The 18,210-nt window shown below is 38.9% G+C and overlaps 4 protein-coding genes across 6 annotated transcripts in view; 2 read left to right on the top strand and 2 right to left on the bottom strand.

Annotated features, from left to right (window-relative positions):
- LOC141769119 (rab5 GDP/GTP exchange factor-like) overlaps positions 1–2,958 on the top strand; it is a 7,381-nt gene extending 4,423 nt beyond the window's left edge. Inside the window, exons 6-9 of the mRNA XM_074637850.1 lie at positions 1–110; positions 201–295; positions 1,487–1,743; positions 1,836–2,958. The exon at positions 1–110 is cut by the window's left edge and continues 26 nt beyond it. Coding sequence (XP_074493951.1) covers positions 1–110; positions 201–295; positions 1,487–1,743; positions 1,836–2,249 — 876 coding nt within the window. The 3' untranslated portion in view covers positions 2,250–2,958. The remainder of the gene's footprint in view (positions 111–200; positions 296–1,486; positions 1,744–1,835) is intronic.
- Positions 2,959–4,602: 1,644 nt separating this feature from the next.
- Positions 4,603–8,122, top strand: psmd9 (proteasome 26S subunit, non-ATPase 9). The gene is made up of 6 exons (XM_074637847.1): positions 4,603–4,802; positions 4,921–5,020; positions 6,331–6,524; positions 6,640–6,741; positions 6,932–7,020; positions 7,313–8,122. Exons 1-6 carry the CDS (start codon positions 4,665–4,667, stop codon positions 7,338–7,340), a joined length of 651 nt encoding a protein of 216 aa, XP_074493948.1. The 5' UTR covers positions 4,603–4,664; the 3' UTR covers positions 7,341–8,122.
- gtf2h3 (general transcription factor IIH, polypeptide 3) lies at positions 8,071–13,217 on the bottom strand. Of its 2 annotated transcripts, XM_074637845.1 has the most exons (14): positions 13,075–13,217; positions 12,862–12,956; positions 12,664–12,743; positions 12,456–12,562; positions 11,278–11,417; positions 11,031–11,093; positions 10,653–10,682; positions 10,528–10,556; positions 10,370–10,444; positions 10,215–10,268; positions 9,807–9,875; positions 9,570–9,705; positions 8,817–8,853; positions 8,071–8,709 (listed from the first exon to the last, which is right to left on the bottom strand). In XM_074637845.1, the coding sequence occupies exons 2-14, from the start codon at positions 12,869–12,871 to the stop codon at positions 8,640–8,642; spliced, it is 900 nt and encodes a 299-aa protein (XP_074493946.1). In that variant the 5' UTR covers positions 12,872–12,956; positions 13,075–13,217; the 3' UTR covers positions 8,071–8,639. The 2 variants fall into 2 exon arrangements, with proteins under 2 accessions (XP_074493946.1, XP_074493947.1); XM_074637846.1 differs by lacking the exon at positions 13,075–13,217 and having other exon boundaries at positions 12,862–13,068.
- Positions 13,218–14,046: 829 nt separating this feature from the next.
- On the bottom strand, positions 14,047–17,762 carry LOC141769118 (Rieske domain-containing protein-like). Of its 2 annotated transcripts, XM_074637848.1 has the most exons (4): positions 17,415–17,762; positions 15,301–15,543; positions 15,043–15,077; positions 14,049–14,835 (listed from the first exon to the last, which is right to left on the bottom strand). In XM_074637848.1, the coding sequence occupies exons 2-4, from the start codon at positions 15,515–15,517 to the stop codon at positions 14,545–14,547; spliced, it is 543 nt and encodes a 180-aa protein (XP_074493949.1). In that variant the 5' UTR covers positions 15,518–15,543; positions 17,415–17,762; the 3' UTR covers positions 14,049–14,544. The 2 variants fall into 2 exon arrangements, with proteins under 2 accessions (XP_074493950.1, XP_074493949.1); XM_074637849.1 differs by lacking the exon at positions 17,415–17,762 and having other exon boundaries at positions 14,047–14,835; positions 15,301–15,522.
- Positions 17,763–18,210: the final 448 nt, after the last annotated feature.

Raw genomic sequence — 18,210 nt, 5'->3', positions numbered from 1 at the left:
ATAATGGAGCATATAGAGAAGTTAATAATGACACGGTTGCACAAATGGGTTTTCTGCCATGACAGCTGTGATGATGAACAGAAGGACCTGGCTCTCCAGAGGAGGATCCGGTAACCCTTATATACAAGTTACCTGGGTTGCAGTTGATCAAAACCTCTCACCTAAAGCTTCCGTTTGACACCGATGTCTTTACTTTGCAGCTCCTTAAACTGGATCACTCCGCAGATGCTGAGCGTACCTTTTCCTGATAAAAAGACTGGAGTCACAGGCGACCCCTTTCTGCCAGCTATAACAGGTGATTCACAACTTCAGTAGTGAAAGGAATCGTTTGCCATTATAGGAAATATGCTTGTTCACTTTCTGGGGAAGAGTTAGATGAGAAGGGCAATATAAATGTAACCGTAAACCAGTGCATTGTCGTTTTTACACAGTTTTTCTTTTGATTAAACAAAGGCAATACAACATGTTAATTTAGTGATTTTTAGAGGTGTTGGTTGGCAGATTTTATTACCTTTGGACAGAGATGACATGAGAGTGGTATTGATCTCCTCATATAACTCTGCCAGAAAGAGAACGTATATTTCCCAAAATGTTGAACTATTCCTTTAAGCTCATGGGAGAGAGTTTTCCATATGCTGTAAGGTCATTATGAGGTTTGAAACATAGTCTGTATATATAGATGGACAACACGTTTCCACTTCCTTCCTCTGTACAAAAGTGAAGCCAAAATATCCGGGATACGGGAGCTGCTATCTTGAGATTTTGTCATCATTTGGAGCCAGAGTCTGCGCAGTAATAATAATAATAATAAATTGGACTTATATAGCGCCTTTCAAGAAACCCAAGGACGCTTAGTGATTGGGGGGCTGGAGCCGCGGTATCAAGGTCTTGCCCAAGCCGAGCACAGCTGCAGCTTGTTAGCGTGAGACACCTAGCTGCTACGTTAGCACCACGGTAGCACCACGGTAGCTGCTTGGCTAGAAAGACACAACAAATAAACATAATATCTTTATAACTCCATTTATGATCAAGTTGACACGTTCTATTACACAGACTGGTGACGTATGGAAAGTTAGTCTCCTCTCTCGTACAATTCCCGAAACTTCAACTCCACGACTACTTCACTCAGAGCAGCTGTCAATCATGATGTCTCACCCCCTTCTTATAGCCTCAAATATACTAATTAAAGCCAAAGATATCAGAAAAATGAACACTTGAACATACAGCAGCATTTTAAGAACTACCTAAAATGACAGAAACCATCTTTGGGAAAACATTATTTGACATGTACTTTGACTTTTTAGTTTGGCCCATGTCCCATCCACTTCTGCTTTATGACCTATACTGCAGCCAGCCACCAGGGGGCAATTGAGATGTTTTGGCTTCACTTTTGGGGAGTTGTCATGTCGTCCCTCTTTCTATACAGTCTATGGGCTGAAATGCTAGTCTTTAACATTATGTTCTGCCCTCTGATTTTTTTTAACAGCCATAATTGAAATGGATGCCAAAAGAGCGCCACAGGACAAACTTGCATGCGTGTCCAAATGCAGTCAGCATGTCTTTGAAGCGCTCTCCACCTCGAACAGTGAGCCCGCTAATGCTGATGACTTCCTGTCAGGCTTGGTTTATGTGGTACTGAAGGCCAATCCACCTCGCTTGCACTCCAACATGCAATATGTGATTCGTTTTGGTCTCCCTCACAGTCTGATGGCAGGAGAGAGCGGCTACTATTTCACAAATTTGGTAAGTAAGCTACTCATCCAACGTACACCACAAGGTGTTGTATAACAAGGTCAGCTGATCACTCATGCCTTTGCACTTGTCCCCTGTTTTAGTCTTGTGCTGTGGTCTTCATCGAAAAGCTGGATGGACCAGCACTCAACCTCAGTCCAGGGGAGTTTGAGGGCTACATGCTGCGTCAGCGTGCTCCCTCTGCAGGAAAGAGGCAGCAGGTTTCCAGTGACACACAACATCTGATAGAAGAGCTAAATGGCAGACAAGAGAAGCTGAACGAAGGGGTGGATGCTCTCAACGTGCAGCTACAAAATTGGGTCAAAGCTGTTCATTCCCAACTGGATGAGGCAACAGCCCAGTTTGCTCTGGTACAGAAGGAGATAACCGCTCAGGCTGAGCTCTCACAGTCTTTGTCATCCTCATCTCTTGATGCATCACCGCAAGGGGACGACAAAGACGAGTCAGTGCTGGTGCTTGTGGATCAACATGCAGGTCCACAAGATACAGACTGTTAGCTCTATTAACAAAAACACCTAACCTGGTACTTGACTCTTTTTAATCATCAGCACTAATTTATGTAGGCTGCAAAATAAACTGATTTATATTCCAGCGCCAGACTTGGACACATTCCAACCACAGAAAGCTGTTGAACATGAAGGAAGACTTCTTGAAGGAATCTTTTTTTGGTATCGGAGAGCACACAGAGGTTTTAAATGACTTTAATAAAGATTTGCACTTGTATCCTATTTGAAGATGAAGACCATTAGAAATACATTCCAATTTATTACTACAAATGTGATCAAAATTCATATTTAAGCACTCAGGGTACACAGCACTTGGGGATATCACCTAACATTTAAAGAGAGCTTATATATTCACTTTTTTCTAATAGTTTATACCAATGTGCCTCTATGTAGACAGCTGTGAAATAAATAAAAAAATGCTACACGAGGAAATGTTAGATGGCAGTTGTAGACCACTACAAGTCAGGGGGTGTATTTAGTTAAACCATGTTTTTCACATTTGTGGAACTGTTCTCAGCATGCTGCCTTGAAGATGAAATAACAGGTGCAAAACACTTTGTAACACATTTTGCCTTCTGCGTTAGTGTGCAGAAAGTATGCGTTGTTTACAACTGTTAAAAGGTTACTGAAGAAATTATAGGGTTTTACGTTACGATCAATTATTTTATCCAATATTATATTAAAGTTGACTTATATGATCTAATAATATGTGTTTGGGGGTTTTGTCTTTGGTGGATTCTAGCAGACCATCAGCAGCAATCATTTGGTCTACAGTTCATTATTAGTTATTTGCTTGTTTGCAAAGTCAAACAGGGGTCTTGTATTAAATTACTAGGTTAAATCCAATGCTTAACTGATTTAGATGTGTTTTGAAGAATGAAAATTGACTGTAAAGTAGGAAGTGGGAGGTTTTGTTGACTTAGATTAATGTTGGTGAATATATCACAAAAAAAAACATTATTTAAAGGAAAAACCTAAATATAAACTGAAATATGATGACTTTATACTGAAAATGCTCTTCCACTAGTTATAGCCAATGACTTATATTATTACATGTTTGTATGCCATGCAGGAGCTAAATACTTACTCTGAACATACTATATATTAAAAAGACCATCTTGTAAATGAAACAAGGGTTGTAAACAGGGTCTAACATTATTTTTTTTTCCTCACGTGTCACTGTGGCAGGTCACTGAACATTTCTACTAGCCACACAATTGTTTTGTCTGCCACTTCTGAAGTCTATCTAGAGGGCTTTAGAATCGTAAACACTAGAGCTGCGTATTGGCAAGAATCTGGCGATAAGATACGTATCACGATACAGAGGGTACGATGCAATATATTGCGATATATTGCAATACTGTAAGTAAGGCGATATATTGCGATTTTTAAAAAATCTAATTTTAGGAAAACTATCATAGTAGGATCTACATTTGCGTTTATAGTAGGATCTACATTTGCGTTTATAGTAGGATCTGCATTTGCATATCTTTGCAAATAAAGTAAAGTATTTTCTGAGTTAATCTTTGCATGTAGACTATTAATTAGAATTCAATACAGAGTTTTTGAGAATTAATACAGTATCGCAAAACACAATATTGCAATACTCAATATTTTCGTCCACTCCTAGTAAACACTGAGTCAGTGGTAACAGACAGTAGAAATATGGATCATGTAACCTTAATCCCAGGTTTTTTTATTTAGGAATTGCTTTTTAAAACTAAGGCAGGAAACCTGAAAGTTTTGCTAATTTCATTCCGTGGTCATAGGTTAGAAGGAAAATAATATCCTTAAAAAACAAAATTAAAGAAAAGGTTACTAGTACGAGTCGTCCTCATGTCATGTTGGTGTCAATTCCAGCGGTCATATTCAATTAAATATTATTTATAGAATTTGACATGCAAATGCTCCTATCTACATTTACAATTATTTTAAAAAGGTGGAGGAACCGTGACCCTTCGGTCAAAGTTAAAAAACAATGGGCAGGGGACATGGCTATGGACATATCTCCTGTGGATTGGAAGTCGTGTTTGAGTAATATCAACACAATGTACAAAGAAATTGGGAATAGGTTCATTCAACTGAAAATAATACAATTGTGCAATAATACAATTATATAAGTGGAAATTGATACCAACAGACTCTCACTGGAGATGTGAAGGGAATGGTGCTTCTATCCTACATATACTGTGGACATGTCCAGCACAAAAAAAGGCAGGTGCTAATTTCATTCCCTGGTTGTAAAGTATTTGGTGGCCACAGGACTGCACATTCATTTAATTTCTGTTTTCATCGACCACGTGGGGGCAGTAAAAGGTCTACTCTGTCATAAACCTACCAGAAAGAAGAAGTATAATAAAAACACTTGTCACTCAGGAGCCCGGATGTGCGTTCAGCTGTGCAACCATGAAGATGACAGGGGAGAACAATGTGGAAAACACTGCTGGAAAGTCTGATATAACAATGGATGATGTAAAAATCCTTGTTAAAAAGAAAGATGACATTGAAGAGCAGATAAAGGCTTATTACGATGTTCTGGAAGACGTGAGTTTATCAGTAACACAGACATGACGCATTGCAAAGCTAACCCTACAGTAGCCTACTGTGGATGTAACGTTGGTTCATAAACATGCTTTCTGTGTTTACTTCTCTTTGTTTACAGCAAGGTGTCGGAGTTGAAGGTCCTCTGGTTGACGGAGAGGGCTTCCCCAGAGACGATGTTAATGTATACCAGATCAGGACAGCAAGACACAGTATTTCATGTGAGCAGAAACCTGTTTGTTGTTTCCAGTGTTTTCTCTGATAGTAGGGCACAAATAGGGTCACTTTGTCACTCGACTTCCAGTAACACAAATGTTAGTAGATAGTACACTGTATGATGTTTAGTTATACTGTAGTGGACAATGCCCCAATTATAATCTCCATCTCCATCCTATCAGTATGGTATAGGGATGTTATTGAAACCAGAATCAGTACTTGGTGTTTTCCTACATACTGTATTATTATTTTATTTTTTATTTAACCTTTATTTAACCAGGTAGTACTCATTGAGATTAAGCATCTCTTTTGCAAGAGAGACCTGGCCAAGACAGCAGCATTTAAACAAACATTAAAGATTCAGACGCCACAACATAAAACAAATGCAAAATAAATACATAGCATAATGTCATACAAAACACATTAAAATCAAGTGTTTGAAGCCAATGTTAAAGGGACTATTTGTAAGATTCAGAAATGCTGCTTAACAGTGACACCTGTGGCCGTGAAATCAACGAAAGTCAGCGTCGAGCTCGCGCTTGCTCGCTCTACATAGACATGAACGAGCATCGCTCAAAACAGTGAGGCGACAGACGTCAGCTAAAAGCACAATATCACTCTATATTTCAGCTGCTTGGCAGTAATGTTAGCTGACCAGACGAAGGTCTCTCCATGAATCACTGCTGATCCTAGTGTTGGCTTTTCCTGCTCAGCGCAGGCTTCAGCAGCAGGGCTCCTCAACGAGTTACGTTATGCCTCCCGACCGCAGCCGGCAGCCGAAGACACTGGCACCCGGTCGGTAACGAGACAATAACGTAACTCGTTGAGGAGCCCCGTCATTTCACAAGACACGGAAATCCTCTGTTGGTCTGGTGGAGCTGCAGCATTTATTTCTGCACAAACGTTCACTAGATATTCTCAGAGCTAAACTAACTCTTCTGCAGTGTGTAGTGAGCGCGCGTTCACGTCTAGAGGTGGAGCTAGAAAGCGAGGACGCGCGCGCTGTCTGAGTGAAGGAGAGCAGGCAGCGGAGACGAGGCTCCGGCCACACGCAAGCGCGCATATGCGAACGCGCATGTGTGCCGACCCGCTACATTTATACGCTTAAAAAGTTACAATCAGTCCCTTTAAAGTGAAAATATTCAGAAACACAGACGGCTCCAGATTGACTCTGCTTCTAGGTCTTTCATTAATGTTTTAAATTCATCAAAAGTAATCAGATTTCCCAGTTTCAACTTAGCTTGCAGTGTATTCCAGGAAAAGGGGGCGGACTAATGATTATTTTAATTTTCAAGCTTTGATCATGTCTTTTCAGGCCTGCAGAATGATCACAAGGCCATCATGGTGGAGATAGAAGAAGCCCTACACAAGCTGCACGCCAGAGAGAAAGCCAAGCGGGAAGGGGACGAGGCAGGAGCCCTGGAGGAGCCGATGGAGCAGCAGGTCACTCTTCCAACACCTTTCGCACGGGTGGATGCTGTGACACAAGGCTCCCCCGCCTGCAGAGCTGTGAGTGACGTGAACTATGCTTTGTATCTGGTAGTTGTTTCAGATAAACCAGTAGAATTCTTTGAAGTTGAGACTTCAATGAAATGAAGCTGTTATTGGTTGTTTCTTTCCACAGGGGCTCAGAGTTGGTGATGAAGTCATTGAGTTTGGTTCTGTGACCACGGAGAACTTTCAGAACCTCCAGAATATTGCTTCTGTGGTACAACGCAGTGAAGGGGTAAGCTACTGACATAATCTTAAAGCTGCTTTTTTCGGTTCGATTTTTTTGATGCCTATATGCTTTTTGTTAGAATTAAGTATTGGTTATCACCTTATATCGTTTTTTCTCATTGCCCAACCATAGGTTACATTTTGCTGAACACACTTAATATCTAGAGTGTAACCTGCAATATCATGTCCTTCTACAGAAACCATTACGTGTCGCAGTCATTCGGGATGGCCAGAAAGCTCAGATGAGCCTGACTCCACAGCGATGGTCAGGCAGAGGTCTGCTGGGGTGAGTGCTACACACACAATCAGTCATTTATATGGATTGGCACACATTTATCAGTTAAGAGTGTCGTTGATTAGCTAATGTTTAGAAACAAAGAAAGCTGTGAAGCGTACAGGAACAAAAAAAGCTTCTATTGAGCTGAGCAAAAATGTTCCTCTTAGTGCATGTTTTTACTTTAACAAATGGCATTGGTAAGATACTCTTTAGTGCGTCCACCATCAGATGCATGATTCGTGATTGGCAGGTATAAAGTGGTTCTCATCACTCACAAGTCTGTCCTTGTTCTCTTCTTCAGATGCAACATTGTTCCAATCCATCGATGATCACCATGACGTTGTGCACAACTTCAATTGTGAAACCCCTTCCCCCACTTGCTACGCCTGGATGGTTTCAAACTTTGTACTTTATACAGACTGCAGACTTAATCCAAACTGGTTCTATTTTCTTCATACAAAGGCAGTCTTCAGAATGGGGATATAAGAAAATAAAATGTCAGTCATTTTGTTAAAGCGGCCATGCTGAGTTTACTGAATAATAGCTGAATAAACATTACTACCTTATACTACTCTGATTCAAATCTTACATGTTAAAACTGTTTAGGCCTCTTCCTCCCAGGATCATGGATTCCGTCAGATGTCAGTGACCTGACATGATGGACACTGAAAAGCGATGACTGGAGACTTTGAAAAATAATTAACTTTGCTACGATCATCAATAAAGACATATTTTCACTCTTGGGAACAGTTAAATATACAACTACTGATGCACTTAGACACATCGTCAGTGATGGAACCTGAGGAAAAATATGACACTTCAAATGTTGATGCAAGAGCAACAACAAATCAGGGAACCTTTGGCGTCCCCAAAATGTTTACTCCACATGTAATTAAAGATTTTGTTTTGAGTGAACTTGAAAGATTTTCCACCTGTTTGACTATATATTATTACATTTCCACCTCAACACATCATAATGATTGATTCAGAGACTTTAAGAAGAGTTTATGTTGAAAACCCACTTTATAATGAGAAAGGTAAAAAGCTGAGTGACAAACATTTCTAAGAACATGTTATTTTTTTATTATATAAAAAATGTACATCACAAAAATGCCCAAAGTTTCTTTTTCAAAAGCAATATCTCCAGGCTGAGTGAATTATCTTTACTCAACAACATGACCAGCTAAAAGTTGTGTGCCGATTGCGTCTGTCAATATGAACAAAACAATCGCACACAAATTAAGACTTGTAAGCAATTTTAAATACTTGGGCCAAATGTTTGAGTGCATGTTTTATATGTTAAATATGTGCATATATTCTTATTAACCATTTTTTTCTGGAAAACAATTATTCTACAAAGAAGAAATATTTGTCTGCTTTGGATGAACTTGAAACTCTGGAGATGAGACTGGAGTTATTGACTTCTTTTGGGAATTATCAACTTATTTTGAGAACAGTAATCAGCCTCCATGTTCATATACCAGTTAACAGTCAAGTCAACATGTTGACTGATGCCCAACTGCCTCAGAGGCATTTCTAGGAAGTCACTGAAGCTTGTTACAAATCTATACATTATATAAAAAAGGAAACTAACTACATTCACTACATTAGTGTAATCCTAGCAAAAATCATGTAGCTTGCTTGAGTTTCTTCTTTTTGGGCTTGACCATCTGTGGTAGCTGGATTTTGAAGGCAGTCCTAAAAAGAAAAAGATTTTAGATCATATTAATGCAGACAAAGAGGAGATGAAACCACATTGCACAATTTAAGATATCTGCTATATATATTATATTTTAAAGACTCACTCGCAAGTTGTGCAGATGGGGCTGAAGTTGCAGAAAACTAAAAGAACACAGGAGAAACCGTCACCACAAAAACATACTGCAACTGCAGCTTTTGCCAATGATATAGAGATCATGCATTTGTTTCTTCTATCTAGTAGGGCTGAACAATTAATCGAATATTAATCGCGATCACAATTTTGGCTTCCCACATTAAATGAACATGATCCCCTATAATAATGACGTTAATTTCGTTCTGCTCATAAAAAACTGCAGCATATCAAATCAAACGCATCCTAAACTAACAGCTAATGATCGAGATGTTCTTGCTTCACTTTTGGGTATAGATATTATCTATTTAACCCAAGTTATTTGATTAAATTGAGAGCATAAAATTGTGTATCTAGCTTTTAATGTTGCTAATTTTGCTCTTGAAGTGCACCACATTGAAGCATTTAACTTTAAAATGTAGCTAACAAAAGGGTAGGGTGAATGTTACAGTATTTTTTCATATTGCAATATATAAAGCAGAAGAAATATTGTAATGTCAGTTTTTTTCCCCAACATCGTTCAGCCCTAATTTGTACATTAGCAGGACTGTAGCACAGCATGGAAGTCAAAACAGTGCTCTGTTTATTTTAACGTGAAAGTGCAAAAAAAATATGTTGTCGCTAAAAATCAATGAATAAATGTGATATCAATATTGATCAGAAATAATAGTGACTATCATTTTGGCCATAATCGTGCAGCCTTACTACCTGGGAATCAAAAACTCACTTGACAGACAAACTGAGCACACGTAACCGATCTCAATGAGGTTGCGGTGGCAGAAACATGCAGCTCTGTAGTCCACATGTGCAGGCGGCGGCAGCACCAGCTGTGAGCGCTGCTCCATGTCGGGCAGGAACACCCACTGTTCAGAAAACACCAGCATCAACACAGAGCAGCCATTCTTACAGAAAGATGAGCTGAATGATGCTCTCAGAAATGTGGAAATCTGCATTGCACTCTCACCAGAAGGTATTGTGCCAGGGCAACTTTCTGTGGTATCTTGAGGTACAATCCTCCAGTTATATCACAAGCCTACAAAACAAACATCTGCAGGTAAAAAACTGATACCTGTATATATACAGGTTAGGAGTTAGGATAGCACAATACAGTCACAGTATCACAACACCAAACTCCCTGCATACTTTGTTGATATTAATATACTGAAAAATATAAAACACTTTAAAGAATATAGACAATCAAAAGTTGTGTGAGAGATCTTTGTCTTACTTAAATTGTTCTGCAAGCTATTTCATATCATTGCATAGTTTAGTATTCTCAGGTTGAGCTTTTGGATGGTACTTGCTATCATGTAAAATATGTAATGTAAAATAACAGTATTGTCAATGTCCTAACAAAGCTGTGGAAATGTACCTGCTGAAGGAGACCGGAGTCTGAGTCCAACACACAGGCATCTATCAGGATGTTCTGTTTTAAAATACAAAACAAATTGATTTAAATAATATATATAAATACATACAAGTTTTTCAAGAATCAAACAGTACAGAAAACAAGATCAATGATTTTACCTGCTTCTGGGCAGCAAAAATGACATTCATGAAGTTCATGTACTGGAGGGCACAGTCCTCGGCTGCTTTTATCACCTATCCAGTAAAATACAGAAGCTGTGTTCAAAGCCATGGAATAAAACAAAAGTGCTCATGAAATTAGACTATTTAGGGCTTACCAATATTCTCGATTTGATCTCCTGTCCACCTAAAAAAAGAAAAGGCAACATTAATAAGTATTGAAAGGAAAAACAGAACCCATTGAAGAGCATCATTCAGCTCAGTAATAAAAACATTTAATTACCTTCCAGCTCTTTTGAGACTCTGTGAATATCTGAATATTAAAAGATTGAGGAAAATTAGGAAAACACCTCAGCCTCTTTCTCAGCCACACTCATTGCTGTGAACAGAACGAAAATAATGAAAAAACAATCTGCAGACATTTCTCTCAACTTTACCAACAAAGAAATCCATTATCTAAGCAAGGGAAAGTCTTAACATATAAAAACACCACTTCTATCGTTCAACATATACAGTACACTTCAGTGCAGTCATGCATTAATGTCAATTAATTAATTCTTATGTTAACGCTTTACATATTCTTAGATGATCTTAATTTTTAAAAATGTCCATGTTATGTCATAAATGATAAAACTGTAAATAGTTTTTATTGAAAGGATACAGCAGAGAGCTTTGGCAAGAGATCCAGCCAACAAAGTGTCAGTTGAATTTCCCCTCACTTCAGCTGAAATCACATAAGACACATTGTACATTTTAACACTGCAGTGTCATTAAACACCTGAAAATAAAGCAACACATTAACTGCAAAGACAGCAACCAAACGTTTTTGCTTTTAGTGTGTTGAGAAAGCCTATGTACTTAAATCTACAGTATGGTCATTTTACCCACAAAAACAGACTTGTACTTACTTTTTGTCATAACCTTCCTGATCTCTTCAGCAATGAGGTTATTGGCGACTGATAGGAGTTCATACTTTCCATCCCCACTGGAGGCTGCATCTTCCCCACCGTCCCCCACTCTCCATTTCTTACTGGGATACAGGAAGTGACTGAAATAAAGTAAGTCAGAGAGATGTGCATGTAAACAGTGACAGGAGCAGAACATTACATTCATCAAGACAGTCGGCCCTTCAATCCTGGAAACTGACAGTGGTGGAAGAAGGACTCCGATCTTTCATTACTAAGTAAAAGTACCAAATACAACAATGTCAAAATACTCAATTACAAGTAAAAATGCCACATAAGTGATATATGACTGTATTTGATTATTAATACTGAGTATTTTATTCTTGTAGCTGGTTGAGGTGGAGCTCATTTGAACCATTTTAAATACTGATAGGTGGTGTAGACCTGTAAACCCCCTTCAATTAAAGGGTCACAACATAAATCTGAGAGGTTGTGAGATGATTAATGGGGAGGAAAGAAGAAAAAACAAAGTTCTGCTACACAAATATGTGTTAATTTTTTTTTTAGACTCTGGCCTGAATCTTTTCTTTATTGTGAAATATTGAATAAAATAATTTGACCTCTGACCTGCTAACAACTCATGACATCTGAAATGTGACAAGGGGCCCCAACTAGACACTGCTTTTTTGTGTAAGGGGCCATGAGCCCACACAGTGCACTTTCATAGACTAAGCTATTGGAGTTACCCTTCACTATATTCATTTTGAACAGTCTCTTCTGCACTATATTCACTTATTTAATAGTCCTGTATCACAGCAGTTATCCTGCACTATATTCAGTTTTAACACTTTTCTTCATCTCCATGTATTTTTATATCTGGTATATTTTTTTGTACTTTGTACTACTAACTTTTTTACTGCCTTTTTACTAACATGTTTTTGCACTATGGAACTGTGATGCTGGAAACTTGAATTTCCCTCGGGATCAATAAAGTTACTATCTATGTGCTGAAAACAAATTAAAGTAGTGTATTTTATGAGCTTTATTTTTATACAAATTCTTGATCTGAAAAGTAACTAGCAACTGTAGCCGACAAATAAATGTAGTGAAGTAAAACATACAACATCACCCTCTCACTTCAGTATATGTACTTAGTTAGTACTTGTTTTATTAAAGGTTACCTGTCCTGACAGTGGCTGGCGATGACAGCCAGCTTGTTGGTCCTGGACATGGCCATGTAGGAGTTCCCCAACACCATCACTGCATCCACACACTTGGACAGGGTGAGCTGGACGGAGACAGGAGGACAGTGGGTGTTGTTTAGCCTCAGACACATTTTAAAAACACATTTATAAAAGATAGAATAATATCCAAACTTGATAGTACTACCTCTGTCTCACGTTGAGCTTGCTGCCCCCACCATATGGGATTCACATCCACCACGATGACCATCAGATTGACTTCATCCTCTGAGGAAACAAGTTAACATCATGCAGCTCAGTGAAGAAGAACATAACCAGCTCCTCTCTAAAACTATGATTGTACAAGACATACAAACTGTGACATCAGTTTATCAGTCAGGCTCACCTGATGCCATCACTGCAAGATGTTTGTTTGAGACAAAAACTGTTGTTGTTGTCCTGTAGCTTTAGCTTCTGTTAGCTTCCATCTTTGGTCTGAAGCTTTACACAATATCCACACAATGTAGAGCGTTTTAAAGTCTGGACATTCCGACACTGTATAGTTTAGTAAAAACAAATGATATTATAGAAAACACAGCCAGCTGGTTGTGTTACCCACCACATTAGCCCACCATTAGCCACATTAGCATGCTGTGTTCTTCTTCTTCTACTCCTCATAGTGGTACCACGTGGTGCTCTGCTGCCACCTAGCGTCTGTGCTGCTGTGGTGTAGATTCACATCCAGGGTCAACCCACACAGGTGTTTTCACTTACTTTGACTGATTAGAATAAATATTCAGATATTTAGGTAAGGTTAAGTAGCAATACTACAATGTAAAAATACTCAATTAATACAAGTAAAAAAAAAAGGATTCTGCATTCAAAATATTAGGTAAGTAAAAGAACAGAAGTATTAGCAAAATGTAAGTAAAGTATATGTTTTGCAGACAAAAAATCCAAGTCCTGAGGTGAAATAAACATCATAGATGCTTTGCTACAAGCAGAAACTGCAGGAGCAACTTAGGACATGGTGTTGCAAGTTCCTCCTCTAGATAGTATTCGTTGGTGGCAGGATGGTCAGAGCATTCACATTGTTGGGAACCCTTCTGCATCTTCAGCAGGTATCTCAGGGTCACAAGCGTTTCGCCCCTTAGCCTGTACGCGTCACCTGAGTGGGGCAGTGGAGACTATATTAGCCTTCACCTGCAGAACGGTTCCAAGTGCGGGCTCTTGTCAATCACAGCCACCTTGAGCTGCTCTCAGCTGCTATGGCTATTTCCCCAGTGGCTTTCTTTATAATATTATATTATTGAATTGATACTGCTAATACAATAATGTGGAAGTAGCATTTTATTGTAGTTGACTGAGGTGGAGCTCATTTTGACTACTTTGTCTAACTGTATTGTCATATCATATTTTACAAGCTGATCCAATGTTTTGGTTGTGAAACTGAAAAGTATTAATATCTATAGTTCTTGACTTGTGTTGAATTGTGTTCTTAGCTGTGTGTATATTGACAAATGACACCATGGCATCTTAATACAATTCTTCATATCATTTACCATGACAATAGGACATAAACATAAAGAGTCATCCTTTTTTTCTACCAAAAATAAATAGTTTATTGTACATCATTTAATAATTATAAACCACAGTATTTTGGAGCAGTCTCAGTACAGTGCCAAACAAATGCAAAACAAGGTGTTAGAATAAACTAGTTATTTCATACAGTAAATGTCAGACATTTAATTATTTGATCAGTGTCTTCAGTAATGCCCTGTTTTCTGATCTTGCTAAAACAATCCATCAGAGCAACAGCACAGTACTGAACAGCGTATGTAAACGCACACACACAGAAATGATAAACATTCTGCAACTGCTGTTTAAATGTCCTATATTCATCTCTCTAGAATGAAATAGATATGTACCTCTTTGTCATAGATTGGCTCATAAATCTGACAGGCTTACTGGCTCATATACTTATTAAGTCTTTTGATAACAATAACAAAACATCTCACATTGTCTTTGAAGCATTTACGTATTTTTGGTTGAATAATCAAACACCTCTAAGTAATCCTTAAGTGTCTGTTTATTTCTTGGGCTTGGTTTTTGGCTGGGCCTTGAGTAAGCCATTCCTATATTTCTCAGTCTGGTAGACATCTGACTCGATGGCCTCGCTGGAGTCGTTCAACGTTACATATACATTCCCGTTGACCTCAGTGACCTTGTGAATCCTCTGTTTGACTCCCTTGGAGCGCCAGTGTGTTCTCAGGGGTTTGACCGTAGGATCATCCACAGCCTGGTAAAGCCCTTCCCCTTCTGCTAGTGTGATCTTGTACTTGTGCCACGGACACACGATACACAACCGGCCATTAAACTCCTGATGTTGGCACAGCATGAAGGTGATTGGAGAGATAAGACAGTAGCAGCTATAGGGTCAGTAGTTGGTTTGAAAAGAAAACTTTTAAAAACTATTTTATACATAGGAAAGCTTGAAGAGCTTTTGCAAAGAGTTGACAAAAAAATAAATGGATTATAAGCATTAAACGGATATTTCACGGCATTATGCAGAGAATATATAATTTACCTCAATGTCTCCATACTGTAATGCACCGCCTGAATCTGTAAGTGGAAAGACAAGTGTCATTATAGGCCTCAGTGTTTCAAACATGTGATGAGGCATGGCAGAAATTAAATATCACACTTCAAAAAATAATAATAGGATGATGAATGTCAACATCTTATTAAATGTTTCAACAGGAAAAAACTAAAGATGAGGACAGGCTTTACAATTATAGCTTCATGCATTATGTCAACACAAACAACACACACACAGAATGCTTACGATAGCAGTGCTTGTCCATTGCATGAAGCTGCCCCTGGTGGTACAGGACCAGTATATCTCTGCATCCATTCACCGTCTTAGTCACGCGCCCGGCCTTGACAACGTCCTTCTTCTTCCCGATGAAGTGGGAGGCAGGGTGAGGTGAGGAGGAGGAGGGGGGGGGAGGGGGAGAGAAGGAAGAAGAGAAAGTCTGAGAAGTCTCCTCCTCAGAAGACATGTTGATCTCTTCTTACAGCAGGTTTCCTGGTATGAATAAGGTTTCAAGGAAATGATTAAAAGCAAAATAGATAAAGGGAAGGAAATCTATTCAGGATATTAATCAAGAGAAGGAACTGAGTTGTGTAGGTTTAAAATTTTCATAAAAACATGCAGTACAGTATTTGTTAAGTTTCCCTCCTGACTGATCCATCATTTTACATCTCTGTCACTGAACCGGGTTAAGATGCTTTTAAACATCTGCTTCTTTCATTTTAAAATGTAAGAAGGAGAGGAGGAAAGAAACACTTAGGCGATTTTAGCATTGCATCCACAGATTTCTGAAGGGTAGTAATTTACAAACTGCATCTCTTGATTTATCAGAAAGAAATGTGAGTGAGTGGACTGAGATTAGAAAAGAGTGAGAGTCAGTCAGTGCCACAGAGAGAGAGGGAAAGAAACATACAGACAAAAAACAACCTTTGTAACCTCATCAGAATCTATTTCATGCAGCCCACAAACTATTTCAATGTAGCCTTAGTCCAGATTATATGGTTGAGCCTGTCATATTCTGCGTTTCCTCCAGGGATGCACTGGTTTAACCTGCAACATTTTTCTTTTAATGTAAAAAAAAGCGTCTTGTTTCTACAACATTTATACCGGTTTTAGATTATGGAGATGCTTTGTACATGCACGCCTCTGCTCAGTGCCTTCATATGCTTGATGTAGCTTACCATGGGATGGCTTGCACTGGCAACCCGTAGGCTCTCCCATTGGTACATCCTTATATATAAGGTGATTCTGGGTCTGCTCCCATAATACTTCAGTGTTTTTATTACGCAAAAACATTGTGGACAGTATTCACTGCATTCACAGGACTTCTTTGTGCTCTCTCTCCCAAAAACTCTAACAAAAATTGGGGAAAGGGCTTTTTGCATATTCTGCACCCTCAGCCTGGAATCTGCTCCGAAATGACCTGAAAATCAAGGAGCTGGTATCATTAAACACTTTTAAATCTAAAATGAAGGCTTTAGAAAAGCAGACTCTATGGCATGCCAATATTTTTAGCCCCCTTGTTGTACAGCTGACTCCCAGAAAAGTTCCTTTTTGTCCTCCCATTTGTCTTTAGATAGTTCTCTTTTAATGCAAATGTTAGTGCTTTTAGTGTTTGCGAATTGTATTTTATCTCTATTTGTGTCAATGTGTCTGCAACTTTGTGTTCTTGCTGCTGACTGTCTTGGCCAGGTCTCCCTTGGAAAAGAGGTTCTTAATCTCAATGGGACTAACCTGGTTAAAGGGACTATATGTAACTTTTAGAAAGTCCTTGTTATTAATGACACCGTTGGCCGTTAAGTGAACTGCAGTCAGCATCCTGTTGCTCGTGCTCACACTCTGTATGAGCGAGCGATCATCCTGGGCATCAGCCGAAACAGTGACGTGTCATTCCAATCTCCATGATACTTGCCATTTGCAAATTGCTTCATCAGCTAACGTTACGAAGCAAAACCGTCCAGAGTCCTTTACATAGAAATCAGTCCACAGGCTGTTATAGACAACCGAGAAAATCAGTGAAGTTTTTAAGTTACTTTACAATCTGTTCACACACTTTCAATACAAAGCCATTAATTCATGTAAATTGTTACATATAGTACCTTTAAATAAAGGTTAAATAAAAAATTAAATCTCTCTCGAAATGTTTCCCTTGGCATTGGAAACTGGTATTTTTTTAAAGAGTTCTGAAAGGGATACCAAATGTTGTAATTCTGCACATACTCACTTTCAAGACCAATGAACCTAGAACATCATGAAACACACCATAAACCATTCATGATTAGTAGTAGTTCCTTTTAACTTCAGCTCCTACATGTTTATGATTAACTGCCTGTTAACTGTCTATTTAAAGCATTAAACCATCTTACCTTTTATGTTGCCAGGTTACATCTCAGACACCTCTAGGTTCTGTACTTAGTCGCCATGGCAGTCCTCCTCCTCACTGGTAGCCTGGCAACGGGTTGTTGATGAGTTTGGCTTCATGGGCGGGACGCGACACTTTATCTCTCTAAACTTACACACACGACATGTCCTAGAGCTTTATCTGTATAAAACAGGCCGGCTAGACTTACATGGACATGTATCAGATTATAAGATACACACCAGACGTCGTCAGCGTTTCAATTTTAGCCATGGTGTCTGGTAGGTTTGAGGAAGAGCCAATGTTGTGTGTTACGTTCAATGTTGTCCCCAGTGAAACACGAGCTGATGAACGAGATCCCATGACGTCCTTTTATTCCCCTTTATGACTTAAAGGTCCCATATCGTGCTCATTTTCAGGTTCATGCTTGTATTTTGTGTTTCTACTAGAACATATTTACATGCTTTAATGTTCAAAAAACACTTTTTTTTCTCATACTGTCTGCTTGAATATACCTGTATTTACCCTCTGTCTGAAACACTCCGTTTTAGGGCATTTCAACGGAATGGCAACGGAACTGCGTTGCTAGGAGACAGAGTGGGTCCATATTTACATCCTGTCAGCTGATGTCATTCACATACACTGCAACAGGAAATAAACTGAGACACATTTAGTATGTTTACGTTTAAAACTGTGAAATGGTCTAAATATTGTAGATTTGTGACATCACAAATGGACAGAAATCCTAACGGCTTGTTTCAAACGCTCAATTTCTGAATACGGGCTGTGTGTATTTCTCCATG

This window comes from Sebastes fasciatus, chromosome 6 (assembly GCF_043250625.1).
Source record: "Sebastes fasciatus isolate fSebFas1 chromosome 6, fSebFas1.pri, whole genome shotgun sequence".
Taxonomy (NCBI): Eukaryota; Metazoa; Chordata; class Actinopteri; order Perciformes; family Sebastidae; genus Sebastes; species Sebastes fasciatus.
Note: the sequence above shows the minus strand (reverse complement) of the source record. Positions and strands in the feature narration are given on the sequence as shown.

Excerpts from the sequence above, each read along its gene's own strand:
- psmd9 (XM_074637847.1), top strand. The coding sequence starts at position 4,665 with ATGAAGATGACAGGGGAGAACAATGTGGAAAACACTGCTGGAAAGTCT. Across the intron at positions 4,803-4,920 it reads ATTACGATGTTCTGGAAGAC|CAAGGTGTCGGAGTTGAAGG; the intron begins GTGAGTTTATCA and ends CTTTGTTTACAG. Across the intron at positions 6,525-6,639 it reads GCTCCCCCGCCTGCAGAGCT|GGGCTCAGAGTTGGTGATGA; the intron begins GTGAGTGACGTG and ends TTCTTTCCACAG.
- gtf2h3 (XM_074637845.1), bottom strand. Across the intron at positions 10,557-10,652 it reads AGTCTCAAAAGAGCTGGAAG|GTGGACAGGAGATCAAATCG; the intron begins GTAATTAAATGT and ends TTCTTTTTTTAG. Across the intron at positions 10,445-10,527 it reads AGATCAAATCGAGAATATTG|GTGATAAAAGCAGCCGAGGA; the intron begins GTAAGCCCTAAA and ends TTTACTGGATAG.
- LOC141769118 (XM_074637848.1), bottom strand. The coding sequence starts at position 15,517 with ATGTCTTCTGAGGAGGAGACTTCTCAGACTTTCTCTTCTTCCTTCTCT. Across the intron at positions 15,078-15,300 it reads AATGGACAAGCACTGCTATC|ATTCAGGCGGTGCATTACAG; the intron begins GTAAGCATTCTG and ends TTCCACTTACAG. Across the intron at positions 14,836-15,042 it reads TACAGTATGGAGACATTGAG|GAGTTTAATGGCCGGTTGTG; the intron begins GTAAATTATATA and ends TGCCAACATCAG.